The 13121-nt window shown below is 40.1% G+C and overlaps 1 protein-coding gene across 8 annotated transcripts in view; it reads left to right on the top strand.

The window, feature by feature from the left end:
- Nucleotides 1–13121, top strand: part of FAM13A (family with sequence similarity 13 member A) — a 129979-nt gene that overhangs the window by 83706 nt on the left and 33152 nt on the right. For 5 of the 8 annotated variants that reach the window (XM_085299934.1, XM_085299933.1, XM_085299935.1 and 2 more), the window contains 5 exons: nt 3619–3663; nt 5469–5648; nt 8523–8709; nt 12257–12333; nt 13047–13089. In XM_085299934.1, the coding sequence (XP_085156060.1) occupies nt 3619–3663; nt 5469–5648; nt 8523–8709; nt 12257–12333; nt 13047–13089 (532 nt within the window). The remainder of the gene's footprint in view (nt 1–3618; nt 3664–5468; nt 5649–8522; nt 8710–12256; nt 12334–13046; nt 13090–13121) is intronic. The other 3 variants (XM_085299937.1, XM_085299936.1, XM_085299938.1) reach the window with 2 other exon arrangements.

The following is a 13121-nucleotide window of genomic DNA, read 5'->3' as shown; positions in this document are numbered from 1 at the left end:
AAAGGGAATGCAAGAAGAGGCCGTGAAGTAAGAGTTCACCTTATACACAAAGACATTATCCAGAGCTGATAGAGCACCTCTGGAAGAGTGTGAGAATTCCAAAAGACTTGAGTAAACAAGTTTTAAAATACTAGGAAGTGCTAGAGATCAAACTTCCCAAAACGAAATGCATGAGAGTCATAAGAAGCCGGTTCAAAAGCGTGTAGCAAATAACACAGCTATGTGCATTGATCCAGACTTCGTGGCTTGCTCTCTGCAGGTACAAGTCCCCAACACTGGAAAACTTTCCTGCTTCTGCCTGTTGTAGGTAGAAGAAATAGAACCTTTAATTTATTAGAAAGTTTTCTTTATATTATTTATATTAGAAATATTTGTATTAGAAAATATTTCTCAGTGTGTTCTGCAGCAGCTGCATAATTTAGTAAAAATAATCTAGCTGTGGAAATAATTGACTGTACATATCAGTGAACCAAGCATCCAGGACAAGAAAAAATTAACCAAAGCAGAACATGAGCTTTCATCGGGCAGATGATTTAATAAACAAAGGTGCCATTCTGAGGCAACTCACTGCACACTAGGGCATGACAGCGAGGGSCCTTCTGGGCCACGCTTGCCCCAGCGTGCTTTTGGCAGCACGACTCTGGTGATGCAGCAACTTTTGCCATCCAAAAGTTCTACCCCTTAGAAAGCATCACCCGTGTCTTGTTGGTGTTCTAAGCCATGAAATCCTGGCAGAGCTCTGCCTTTCCCTCAGTTTGCTAATACACTCAAACAGCTCCTGCTCCATCCCCAGGCAGGCTGGACTTCCAAAGCTGTTGTATAATTCTCTCGCCTCCACCAGGAGGTGTGATGATGATGATGATGATGTTTTTAATGAACTTCCTGAATGTGCAAAAGGTTGATGCAGAGTACATTTTAATCTTGGAAATTAAATTGTGTGAAAAGCCAATTATTCTGGAATTGAAAGAAATTTAGCATATCTGGAAAACCTCTGCTTCAAAATTGAGAGGTCTAATAAAGAGCATTAACAGTTAACAGGACTAAGAATAAAGTAAATCCTATTTGTCTTACGGTCATGGTCAGTATATAAGGAAGTAGTATCTAGAAGAGAAAATAAAAACAATGTTAAAGCTTTTATCATCATCCATTCAGCTGGCATGTAGCTGTATGCAAACATTCTTCCTATTTATTGGTAGTATCAAAATCACTGTATTATTARTTCTCTGACAAAATCTATTATGTTTGAGTAGGACTTTTATAGATACCACAAAGTAATTGTTAAAATGATACATGACATTGTGAGTTAGCAAGGTTAATGGGTTAAAACAGAACTGGTGTTAGAAAAGCACRCAGTTAACTGATAATTAGACAATTACAGAAGGTATTTGGGCGTAATGAAAGTACTTGTCATTTTATTTAGTTATTTTTGCAACTTTATCTTCTATTTTCTCTTTTTACTACTTTTTTGCATAAAAGAAACTGCTATATGTTTCAGTAATGATACAAATGAGTGGTTTGTAGATAGTAACTGTTGCCCTTGAACACCCTAGATGGGCTTAAGAGCGTGAACTCTCACTCACGTGCAGTTTCTAGCCTTTCATTAGTTTGTTTTTTTTTTTTAATAGGAAACAGGAGTTGCATTTTTGCCTTTTTTTTTTTTTAATAGAGGGAAGAGCTTTTTCTTGACATTTTCTCTCTCATCTGCTGGGCAGATAGGCCTACATTCTAGGAATGTTTTAAATAAAAATATAAACAATCCCATCTCCCCCTCCACTACCACTTTCCTGACATGCAAATAAATTGAGAAAAAAAGGTGTGATATGAAAACCAGTCCCATGTGRTATTAATTGCATATAAATATTATAGAAGCTTGATACAATATTAACTTACGGCCACACATACAGGAGCAACAGTGGTAGAATGAATTACATCTGGTAATGTGGTTTAGCATGCCACACTATTATCTTGTTTGCTAATCCACCTCCAATGGGAGGCCAGCTTTAAAAAAATAATTTGRGGATTGGAAGCGGGAAAGTAGTTTATGTAAGTGAAGTGGAATGCAAGTAAGATGCTTGAAATGTGTGCTTGGAAAAGCAAAGCGATGTCATAGTTAATAACCAAGATGTTGCATGCATATGAAGAGAGAGAGATTGCAATTTTCATTTTCTATGTAGGCTGCGTGCTCATAGTAGTAAGGACAGTAATTTGGTATTTGTTTGTATGTCTTCTATTCATGAATTCATCTGAATGACAGCTACGTGGGTGTTKCATAGGTAAAGTGGAATGTACTAGCAAATACGTGACTGCTTTCATGCTGCTCACAGCTCCAGGGAACTGTGACTGGACTAGAGATCAGTGTGGCGTGAAGTAAGGACTGGAAGGGATGAGCGSGTGTTTGGGGTGTAGCACTAGTTTATCCAAACCAAGGTGGATGTACTTGCCTGCTGAAGTAACCAGAAGCATATGAGAGAGACTGATTTGCAGTTGGGCATCTGTGGGTTTGTACTTTACGAYAGGCAGATCTGAAAAGGAAGTTAGGCTATTTCTATTTTGTGTTTTTTTATCAAATTGGCTGTAGCAGTCCTTTATTTACCCTTCTCAGTCTTCATTTGCCTGCCTTCCACCACAAAAGACGCTTAAAAACAATGGAGCCACAGAGTAGTTAGCATCGGAGCATTGCAGCTTCTTAACTAGCATTAGATCTATATGGTAAAGTATTTGGCAAGTGAAACATTCAACAGAAGCAGAAAAGAGACTAGTCATACAACTAATTCTTCTGCTGATACGGAGATAAATCCAAATGAAACTTGTAAGCCTGTAACTTATTTGACTTAATGAAGATCATAGGGATGATGAATATGTGTAAAGTATCATGTGTTCCTTTATCTGCAAAGCTGAGTCAGTGGGGGGAAGACAGGGCAGAATGGATTTAGCTTGGCCAAGTGGAACCTGGCCCTGTGCAGAGGGAGGAAAAACAGTGAGGGCTGTGCCTGATGGCATGTCAGCTTATTTCCAAAGGGCTTTAAATGGCAAGCAATGACACCTAGAATTATGTTAGTTCTTCTTGAACCCAAAAACAAACTGAGAGGGAAAGAAGAAAGCATATATTCTTATTTTTTAAGCTATGAAGCAAAGAACATGGATATTAGAGAGCTACAGGATAACAGAGCAAGGCCATGTGTTTTGCTTTTTTTCCCCCAATGAATATTTAAAGATTCTTAAWTATTAACTCCCCTTTCACATTGTGTACATTTTCAAAGCAGCCTCAGAAGACAAGAGCTTTTGTGAGGAGGCTAACACAATCTGCAGCTGCAGAAAACTCAGAAGGAAGCAAGAAATCTGCAGCGTGCTCAGGCTGAAATACTTTCCGTTAGATCTTGGCCTACTCTAAGAGAATGAGAGAGAAATTAATTCTTGAGGATACTGGCATTGTCGAAATGTGCCACGTCACTGTGGGAATACAAATTCCTTTAGGGGAAAAGCTTGTGGTATGTTAGTGCAATTGTTGTTGAGACAGCTTGGACCTTTAAATCCTTTCTTAGTGCTGCAGAGAACAAGTGTTTAAAGACATTATTTTGATAATCAGATCTAACTTTCTCCTGTTTCTCTTTTACACAGTGCCCATGTGTCACAAGTCAGTAGTAACATTCCTTCTACAGGAGAGTAAGTGTCTCTTTTACAATTTTGTAGCTACCTTTTTTGTATATTGGAGCTTTTCAGAGTATTACTGATTATTCTTTGATTTCTTTTTAAGGGCTGTTCTTGCACAAACAAAAAAGACATTGTTTCCCAAATCAAAGCATCTGCAATGATAATAAATCACTTCCTCCTGAAAAATTCTCAAGTCTGAGGGTTCCTTGGTTCTTTCCCACACTATGCCTGTGATATTTTGGTTAGAGAGATCTTGCATATTCAGAGAAGCATGTTCTTACTGCACAATCCTCTCACTCGTGTTTGTTTATGCTCCTGTCCCAGGAATAGACAGGACCTGATGCCATTGCAGCAACTGCTGTGCCGACATGAACAGCAGAGCTAACAAGTTGACTCCGCTGCCTGACTAAAGTTGTAAATGCTTAGTGGATTTGCCGGACTGATTCTTGTCAATATGGGAAACATAGACACATTTGYCAAATTAAACCATGTGTTTTTATGCAGTTGCTAAGATCTTTGACTTTTTTGGGAACTGGAGTCTCAGCAGACATAGTCCATGCTTAGGAACAAGTGTTGTAAATTTTCTGGAGACATCAGCCCAGGTACAGGTTCCCATACTCATAGCCAGTTAGTTGAAAATGAAGCGGCAAACCCTACAAATAACTTTGGGGGAAGTGCTGAATCTTTCTAAGCAAAAAGCGATAGAGACTATGTCAGTCAGGCATGTTTTAGAAACTCATTCTAGAGAACTTCAGCAGACTTCTAAAGGTGTGCAAGAAACAGAGTTAGGGCAGGGATGTGTAAAAATATGTTTCCAAACAATGTTTTGGTAAAAGAAAAAAATAATAATAAAAGAAGTCTATTTTAGATTTTGCTCATAAAATCTTCCTCTGACTCAAGAAAGGAAGGAAATACTGCAAGAAAATGTCAGTAGTGAAATGTAGGAGAGTCAGATTGAAAGTTCAAGCGATCTCACAGCTTTAACTGATGTAACTGCAGAGAATGCCTTGCTGTGGCTGATGAGGAAGCCCTCTTACTGCCAGTGGGTATGACAGTGATCTCACAGCAAAGTCAGTTAGGAGGGGCTGCATGTGCATTAATGGAGCAGGAAAATGGCATGAGGTCAGAACCAGATCCGTGCCTGGTCACTAAGTTAAGTATACGAGGAGTTTACAACAAGGTATTGTTGCATGTTCTCATCTCCCTGTGAGACAGCAGTGAATCACCTTTTTGCAGATGATCCATTGCCTTCCGGAGTTTGGATTGCACAAAGGACCTGACTAGAGTGAGCATGGTTGGGTTGCCCACATGTCATGGCCCTTTGAATTGTGGTCTTCCTCTTGAAAGTGTCATTTCCTGACAGTATTTTCTTTATACCCTCCTTCACCCCCAACCAGTGACCTTTAACAAAAGCTGACAGCAYGTAACTGAGTTTCCAATTACTGCAGTCTTTAGAACTGTATTTCAAGTAAYGTTTTGTTGGAGTTGTTGAAGTGGAGGGTGAAAATTAGCCACTTATGTTTGTAGTTGCAGATGTAAAYAAAAGTAGCCAGTTTACAGAAGGTTCAAGCAGCTCTGGAAATGAGTAAGTGYGTGGTGAACAGGGAAAGCTCAGCTCTTCTGAGGGACCAGAACATCAAAGTGTCTGAAAATACTGCTTAACTCTTTGCAGATGTCTGTGGTCCCTAGTACACTTTATACTGCCTTTCCATCATGATAAAACGAAACCTTCTAGAACACATGCRTTATTTAATGTTGCAGAGAGGGAGCTCCAGCAAGAGTTTGAGCTCAACTGACCTTATTTTTCGGCTTGACAGGTATTTAGAGAAGACAATCCGCTCAGCCGTGGAGCAGCATCTCTTTGATGTTCATGGCTCGGGCGGCCAGAGTTCAGAGGACTCTGAATCGGGAACATCTTCAGCCTCTTCTAATGTGTCTGCCAGGCAGAGGAGGCGACATCACAAAGAGCAGGAGGAAGCCCGGAGAAACAGAGACATGTACGATCCCGATTTCTTTTGTTTTGGAAAATATATTTGATTAAGTGTATCTTAGTCATGTCTGCTGTCTAGGCAATGCTTGGTAGTTCGGTTATGAAATGTGCTAGCCCTTGACCTCAGCTGAAAGTGCAGAGCAGACTGCTGCGCCTATACAGAGCTCCGTCACATCAGTTAGAGCTGTGAAATATAGAGCTTATTAGAGGTAATGGAGTGGACCAAAACAYGATAAGAACCAGTTCTTTAAAGATATATAGTGGAGTTCTTTAATTACAGTATTTGGAATTCTTTAATTGCAGTATTTGTTTTTTAGCAAAACCCCCAAACAGTTGGTGCTAGTGCCTGCAACATTCCACTAGATAAAAACATTGCTTTTAGATGCTTTTCTGAATATAAAATATCTTCAAAACCAAGTTCTCCTTTTGTATGTGGAGGCACAGTTAATGCTCAGCTTTATTGAGGAGCCCCGGGGATAAAAAAAAGTATTTTTATCCACCCTCTTACACAAAGGTTACAAATGATTTAGTGACAATTTGCATTAAATGTCAAAGAATGAAAATAATACCTGTTTCTCCTTTCTTACTGCTCTAGTTGTGGCATGCATTGTGTGTACAAATAAATTACTACCACATCCTTAACAAACGCGCATCCAAGGCATAGCTATCTTTAAGGAATTGTAACTGAGGAGTGTGATTTTGTAAGACCCTGATTGTATCTSTGCTTATACATGTGTCTAGCTTTAAGCACGAGGCTAGTCCCTGCAAGGAATGTGTATAGTTGATTTTAGCATTGGATTGCTAGGATTTCAGTTTAGATTCCAAAATACATATCTAGGCTCTCTGCTTTTTCCTGGATGCTGAATTCCTCAATCTTACTGACTCCACTTCTTCCTATACCAAGCTGCTTTTATGTATGTACATAACCTTCAGTACCTTATGTGAATATTGCAGGCCATGCTACTTCCCCAAATGTGTCAATGCTCCTACAGTAAAAAAATCATAACTATGAAATAAGATGGCATTTATATAGATGATGAAAATACATTGCAAAGATGGACTGGGAGATTGAACCTTGCAAGTCACCAAAGTATCTAGCAGCAGGTCTGAAGTAGTTTTTCTTGTTTAGTAGCCATGCTGACAGGCTTCTCAGGTAAGTAGGTCAGACACTGGCTAGCGTACGTGTTTGGAAGCATATAGTACTGCAGTGCTTTTTTCCACATTGCATTGCAGAGCTGCCTTTAGAGCATTCTAGCCTATCTTGATGCTGGTTGTTCAGGTTCAGTCCCCAAAGCCTAAACCAAAGATTTAATGCAGATAGCAAGCATTGAATGCTGGCTAGGATTCAAATTGTTTTCCCTGATTTCCTTAGGGCAGACTACTGGAAATTCTGTGAGTGAGTTGTCAAAATTCAGAATTCCTTTCAAAACTTTTTGTTTGTTTTGATTCTCAGTGACTTCATCTCCTTGCCTTATGATAGATCACAAGAGGATTTATAATGTCACAAGATGGAACTGCAGTGTTACTACACTGCTCATGGCAAAAGAGTGTTCATGGCAAAAAGACATACATGGACTCTCATGCTTTGCAGACTGCATGATCTATAGGCTGTATATATGTAATTTATCACTTCAGGGGGTTGTAAAAACTTGTATAAAGGCAAATGAATTGTCCTGTAAGTTTGATCACAGATTTATAATACCTCTTTGTATCTCTCAACCACAAAATCTAGAGACTCGTGACCTAGAAAATCACAGGAACTTTTTGATTGTTTTTAATCTGAATACTTTGTCATACTGGCACTTTCCAGTAACTGTTCTTTTATCACACTAGTGCAGCTCTAGAGAAACTCTGCTGCTGTTCATGAAAGCAGGCTTTGGAGTTGCGCAGCATTGTWTAGATTAGCTGCAGGGCCATTAATGCATAGAACAATTAGCAAACGTTCCAGTTTCAATGTCAAATGTGAATAGCCTGCCTTTAGCTTCTGGCAGAGTAGGACTGGTAAAGAGTGAGATGCACTGTGTATCTCCTATTTTCATAATGTAGTAATGTGTATGTATGCGTGTCTTCATTATTGCACAAGGTAAAGAGAAGCCTAGTTAACAGGTTGTGAAGGGAAAACTGTGTGCAGAGAGATCCAGTAGGGTAATTGTGCAGGGAAAGATGAGCACAAGGTAAGTTGCTAGAAAATGCACACAAACCCAGCTAGGTCGAAGAGAGTCCCACTGGCATGTCATGTAGTGACTTGAAGCTAGCTGTTCCATTGACTTCCAAGCACAGCAGAGCAGTTCTTGGTCCTAGCTGTTGTGTCACTGTCACAAAGATGCGCTCGTTCTTATTCCCTTTTCTGTTTTGTATTATTTCCAAGTAAGAGGGAAGCATTTGGCTGAAGCACCACAATTCTGCTCTTGCGTTTGAGAGTATGAGTAAGAGGGCTGTTGATACAGCGTCATGCACCAGAAGAGATCCTTGGACCACAGCTGCGAATCACTCTTCTAAATACTAGCACGTGTCTCAGAGGAAAAAATGTTGCRTGTTCTCTATAAAAATACCACAGACAGCCAGGAGCTAGTCCAGATTCCATTTGAATTCAACAAGATTCTCCCTCTTGGCTTAAGCAAATCACGTCTCGAATGTTGATCCTGGCAGCTCTCTCACCGGAGGTGTATACACCTAGCTTTCAGTCCTCAATGGGATTTAGCTTTTCGCAGTGTGTGTTGTTTGCTGCAGTAGGAAGAACCAGAGATACTGGTTTCATAGGGCATAAAAGATGTTGCTGGAACTGCACCAGTCAGCATAATGCCTTCCTCTATTACTACCATAAATGTAGCAGGAAAATGTTTTAAACAACATCTTGTTGCAATGTCCCTTTTCTTTTTAGGGAGGTCATCAACAAAGAAAACATTCCCTCTGGATTCAGCAATCTTGAAGACTGTATTCTGTCTGCTCAAGAGGCAGAAAAATTACCAGACAACAGCTCCTCGTATCTTGGTGAAAGGAATAAACCGAAACGGCAGAAATCCAGCACCAAGCTTTCAGAGCTTAATGACAACCAGGACAGTCCTGTGGTAAGCTGGCATGATATACTATTTGATGCCCAGTACCAGGGTGGAAAACCACATCTGCTCCAGTGAACATCTGGTCCTCTTGGGTAGCCAYTTTTACCTATAGATATGGGCAGCTMTTTTGAATTATGGGAAAAACTAGACTGCATGCTTGTAACCTTTGAAATGAAAGAAACTGAGAAGCTCTGTGTGCTATGATCCTCTTACTCCATCCATAGCCATTTTCTTTCAACAACTTTTTGCTTATTTCTTTTGTCTTCAATAAAGTATTTTGGAAGGAGAGAAAGAAAATATTTATCCCAGTCTTTCAGAACACTTGTGAGAAGGTGGAATCTCAGGTGTGTAGAATCACATGCTTAGCTGGACTTTTATTTTTAAACTCGTGCTAAGCTCTGAAACCACAGATCCACAAGTGGCTTGTTGGCAATGATGTGACAAAGGTGTTTTATGCCTCTTCCCCAGAGATTCTATGYGTTACGATGGCACAAAGCACATGTGGTATTCAAAACATTTTTGGGTCTGTTGATCTAAAAGATGATCCCTCTAGTTGTCTTTTACTGGGGAGGTAAATGACACAGATATGCTAAAATCAGGAATGCTGTGGAATTTGCCTAGCAAAATCTTGTGCGACCTCACAGTGGAAGGCAGTTTGCCAACTTTAACAAGCAATAGAAAAAAATGATGCATCCTCCTTCCCTCTCAACCAAGCCAGACGCTGATTTTAGTGTTGGCAGTTGGGGAACTACACTTAGCTTCAATGTAGGGTCTGTTTACAGTGGCAGATATACTGTGCATGCTTTGTGCCTGGCACCAACTGCACTTTCACTGTTACTAGTAATCATGTAATGCCGTGTGAAAAGACTAGCCCTCCCAGYGACAGACCATTTCCTTCAGTTACATTTGGTTGAGTTTCAGAGTCCCTCTTAATGTGAAATTGTGTTGTGACTGATTTTGTTTAGATTACAAAATTGCCATGATGTAATGCTCTACCTTGTGCAAAGATTCTACGRAGAGGCAGATTTGGCTTCTATATGTGAGAGAAGGAAGGCAAAATGCCAAGAATTGTAGGCTATACCTCTTAGATTTAATGCTCGATATCAATAACCTCCTCGTGTGATACTTTATGAAAGAGTACAGTCTGACAGACACAGTCGCACTATGCATTTTGCTTGTAGCAATGGAAAGGAACTTCAAGATAGGCAAATGTGAAGTGCTCACATTCTTTTCTGGCCTCTTCGCTCTACTTGTGGAGTGTAAAGCAGCTTAAAGTAAATGAGAAGTTGACTCAGGATTTGGGGAAGGAAAGATTGTCAGAAACGTACACTTAAGAAGGTATGCTGGGGACCTGAAAAAAGTTGATGAAGTCTTGAAACATTCTTATAGGAAATGTTCCCAAACTTATCTGTCTTCCTTGGACTTTGCCCTGATCCTTATTTTTGGATCTCTTGATGGGAAAAGGCTGAAAAGAACACAAACTGAACRGACCATGCGTAAAGTGCACTTTGACCAAGGTAACTATCCTGGTCCATGTGGTCTTTGCTTGCTTTGCCAGAGGAATTGTCCCGGTGTGATTGTCGAATGGAARCATCCTTATAAAACAGCTTGCAGAGAGTGCAATGTTATTCTCCATGAAGAGCAAAGTTTGCTTTTTAAGTTTCCGTGAGTGCATGTACTTCATATTTGTAGATCAGAGACTTTCATCAGGATGCAGTGTGTGATGGTCTTGGCTACCTCTTTACTCAGGCAGTAGAAGATAYGCTTCAGAGAATAACCCAAGTTACTAACTTGGGGTATCAAAGGATGTAACATACACTTTAGCTTTTTCTAGTAGTGCTTTATCTTATAAACAAGTTTTGTGACAGGAGTCACATCTTCTTCCTCATCTTTTTTGAGTCTTCCTGCTTTATCAACAAAGCTTGAAAGAGTGTGTAGGGCAACGTGTGGAAACTCTCCTCTTAGATGTCTAATTGTATCTGACTTAAAGCATAAGTCAGCAATGGAAAAATTGTCRGTTCCGCTTAGTCTCCTGAGCAGAACGAACCACTAAGCATTAAAACTGTGGAACTGCATTTCAGAGGGAAGGTAGCCAGGTACAAGTAGCACTTGAAGAATCACATTAGGCAAGGCTGAGGCTTTTCCTGGCTGGAGTGGCTGAACTGCGTAACCTTACATGGCGGTGAGGTTTGGTTGCTGGAGGTGTAACAGGTGAGAGAGGGCTGCGACTGCCCTGGAAATTGTATGTGCTTTGGCTCCTGTGATCCAGGCCAGGAGCCCCCCTCTGCTCTGTTCACTTCCTTTCTCCTATTTAGAAAAGACTTGCCCAAATRCCACAGTAGAAAGACTTCTAGTCATGTGCCCAAAGTGGCAACATTCAATTTCCTAATTTCTAGATCTGGTGTAGTGTGTGCTTTGTTTTACTTCTTTAAGAATTGCTATAACGATGTGTTCTATCGTAATAGTGTCAAGGCAATTTTGAAATGTGCTTCCAATATGAAAGAGTTCAAGACCTACCCAAGCAGGTGAAGGCATTGTTCACCTCTGCCTGCTTTTCCTTGTCTGTAGATGCTAGATGATTAAGTCACTGTTGGCAGAAGGAAAGTGAACAAGAGGTGGTACTTAAAAGTATAGAGTGTGTGACTTCGAGTGACAGAATTTTCCCATGAGTTTCACCTACACAAAGCCACAATGAGTGCTGCTCCCTGTGTGATGTGCAGCACGTCATTTAGTTCATATGCCAGAGTGGATAGTTCTGTGTCTCCATTCTTCAGCATCTTAAAAAAATCAAAATTAAACAAAAAACCTCTACCTCCTAGCTTAGAGACCAAGCAATCCAAGCAGACAGTGTGTTTTATTGTTGAGATAATGAAGAAAATTCCTATAAAGACTGAAACCAGAGAATTAAGTCTATTCTGTAGCAAACAAAGATGTATCAGTTGGTTTGTTTTCACAATGCTTTGTCAGATTCTTAGAGAACAACAGCGTTAGTTGGTAGCCAGGAAAATTTAGAACAAGATGTGATAATCAGTAAATTTCTTGTCCTGCATTCATGTTAGCATAGTTTACATTGCCTTTGTGTACGTAGCAGTCTCTTTGTACTCCTAATGTCTTCTGCCCTTTTGAGAAGAGACTAGGGAATGGTTTGGCCGAGGAGGGGAGTATTTCTAAGATCAGCACAGAGAGTGCTGCTGGGAAGATGCTCTGAATTGGGTACCTGTTCTTACAGGGCTTGTACACATCGCAGAATTGCTGTCTTGCTCAGAATGTCAGTCTGTAAAATGGGAACTGCAGAGGTATCATGCTGGGATATTCTGTCAGGTATTTCAAGGTCATYTGATGAAAAGACAAAGACAGTGTGCAGTTATTTTTATTGCAGGTTATGGGCAAGTTTGGGCAAGTTTTGTTTTGTTATAAATGTGTAAAAGGCAGCAGTCTCATTGTCTTGTTTCTAGGAGTCCCGCTGGGTACTTATGTATTTGATCTGTTTAATGGCCTGCAACTTGAACCAATTTCTTTTATGTATCTTACTGTTTTAACATTTACTGTATTACAGAGTATGGAAAGCTTTAGCTCATCCAGACCTATAGACAGAACAGGACCTGATGACATGGAAATTTTATCTGAAGAAAGGTGATTTTTTAAAATATGTGTATGTTTTATTTTCCCTGTGGTTATGGTACAGCCTAAGAGATCTTCTACCACGTACCATGAGGGTAACAGCTGTGCTGCAGAACAGCTTTACCCACTATGTTAACTTCAAAGTAGAGTAATACAGAGGCACTGGATATGTTGTCTGGGCTCTGTCCAATACCATACGTCATGAAGTCTCTTTTCCTGACCTATTAGGAGCATCACTTAAGATGGTGATGGTGCAGGGTGATGGTGCAGACTTGAAAAGAAGTTGCCTCTAAGCAGCTGAACAGAGATACTGTGAGCACATATGCACAGAGCAACAAGTGCCCATCTCTCATGGTCTTTGAGTTGGGAGTCCAACCCTTTTCTCTGCACTTTGCTCCTTTTTGAGAGCTCTGCAGCTCCATTCTGCTCGCTGGAGATGAGGATTTCTCTCCACAGTTATGATGCTTGTTGGGAGTGTTGAATTGGTTTGGAATAAGGGCACTGGAATTAATTTCCATTATATTTTTCACGAATAGGTCCTGAGAGGAACAAAGTAGTATAGCAGCTTGAAGTTTTGTGACTCAGAATGTCCCCTCATTTACTCACTGTACTAGCGAGTGTGCAACAGYAGCCACAACATAAAAACCTGTGTGTGCACAGTCCTATTTGTTTTTTGTTGCAAGACAATCTGTTTTTATATTTGTAATATGTTTCTTTTTTTGTAGCAAAGAAAGTGAAAACGATGAGGTTTTTTTCAGGCACTCACAGGTTGGTATCCTTTTTTTTTTTTTTTTTTTTTT

Source organism: Rhea americana, unplaced genomic scaffold (assembly GCF_003343005.1).
Source record: "Rhea americana isolate MKP2758 unplaced genomic scaffold, rheAme1 scaffold_157, whole genome shotgun sequence".
Classification (NCBI taxonomy): Eukaryota; Metazoa; Chordata; class Aves; order Rheiformes; family Rheidae; genus Rhea; species Rhea americana.
This window is presented reverse-complemented; position numbering and strand designations above follow the sequence as displayed.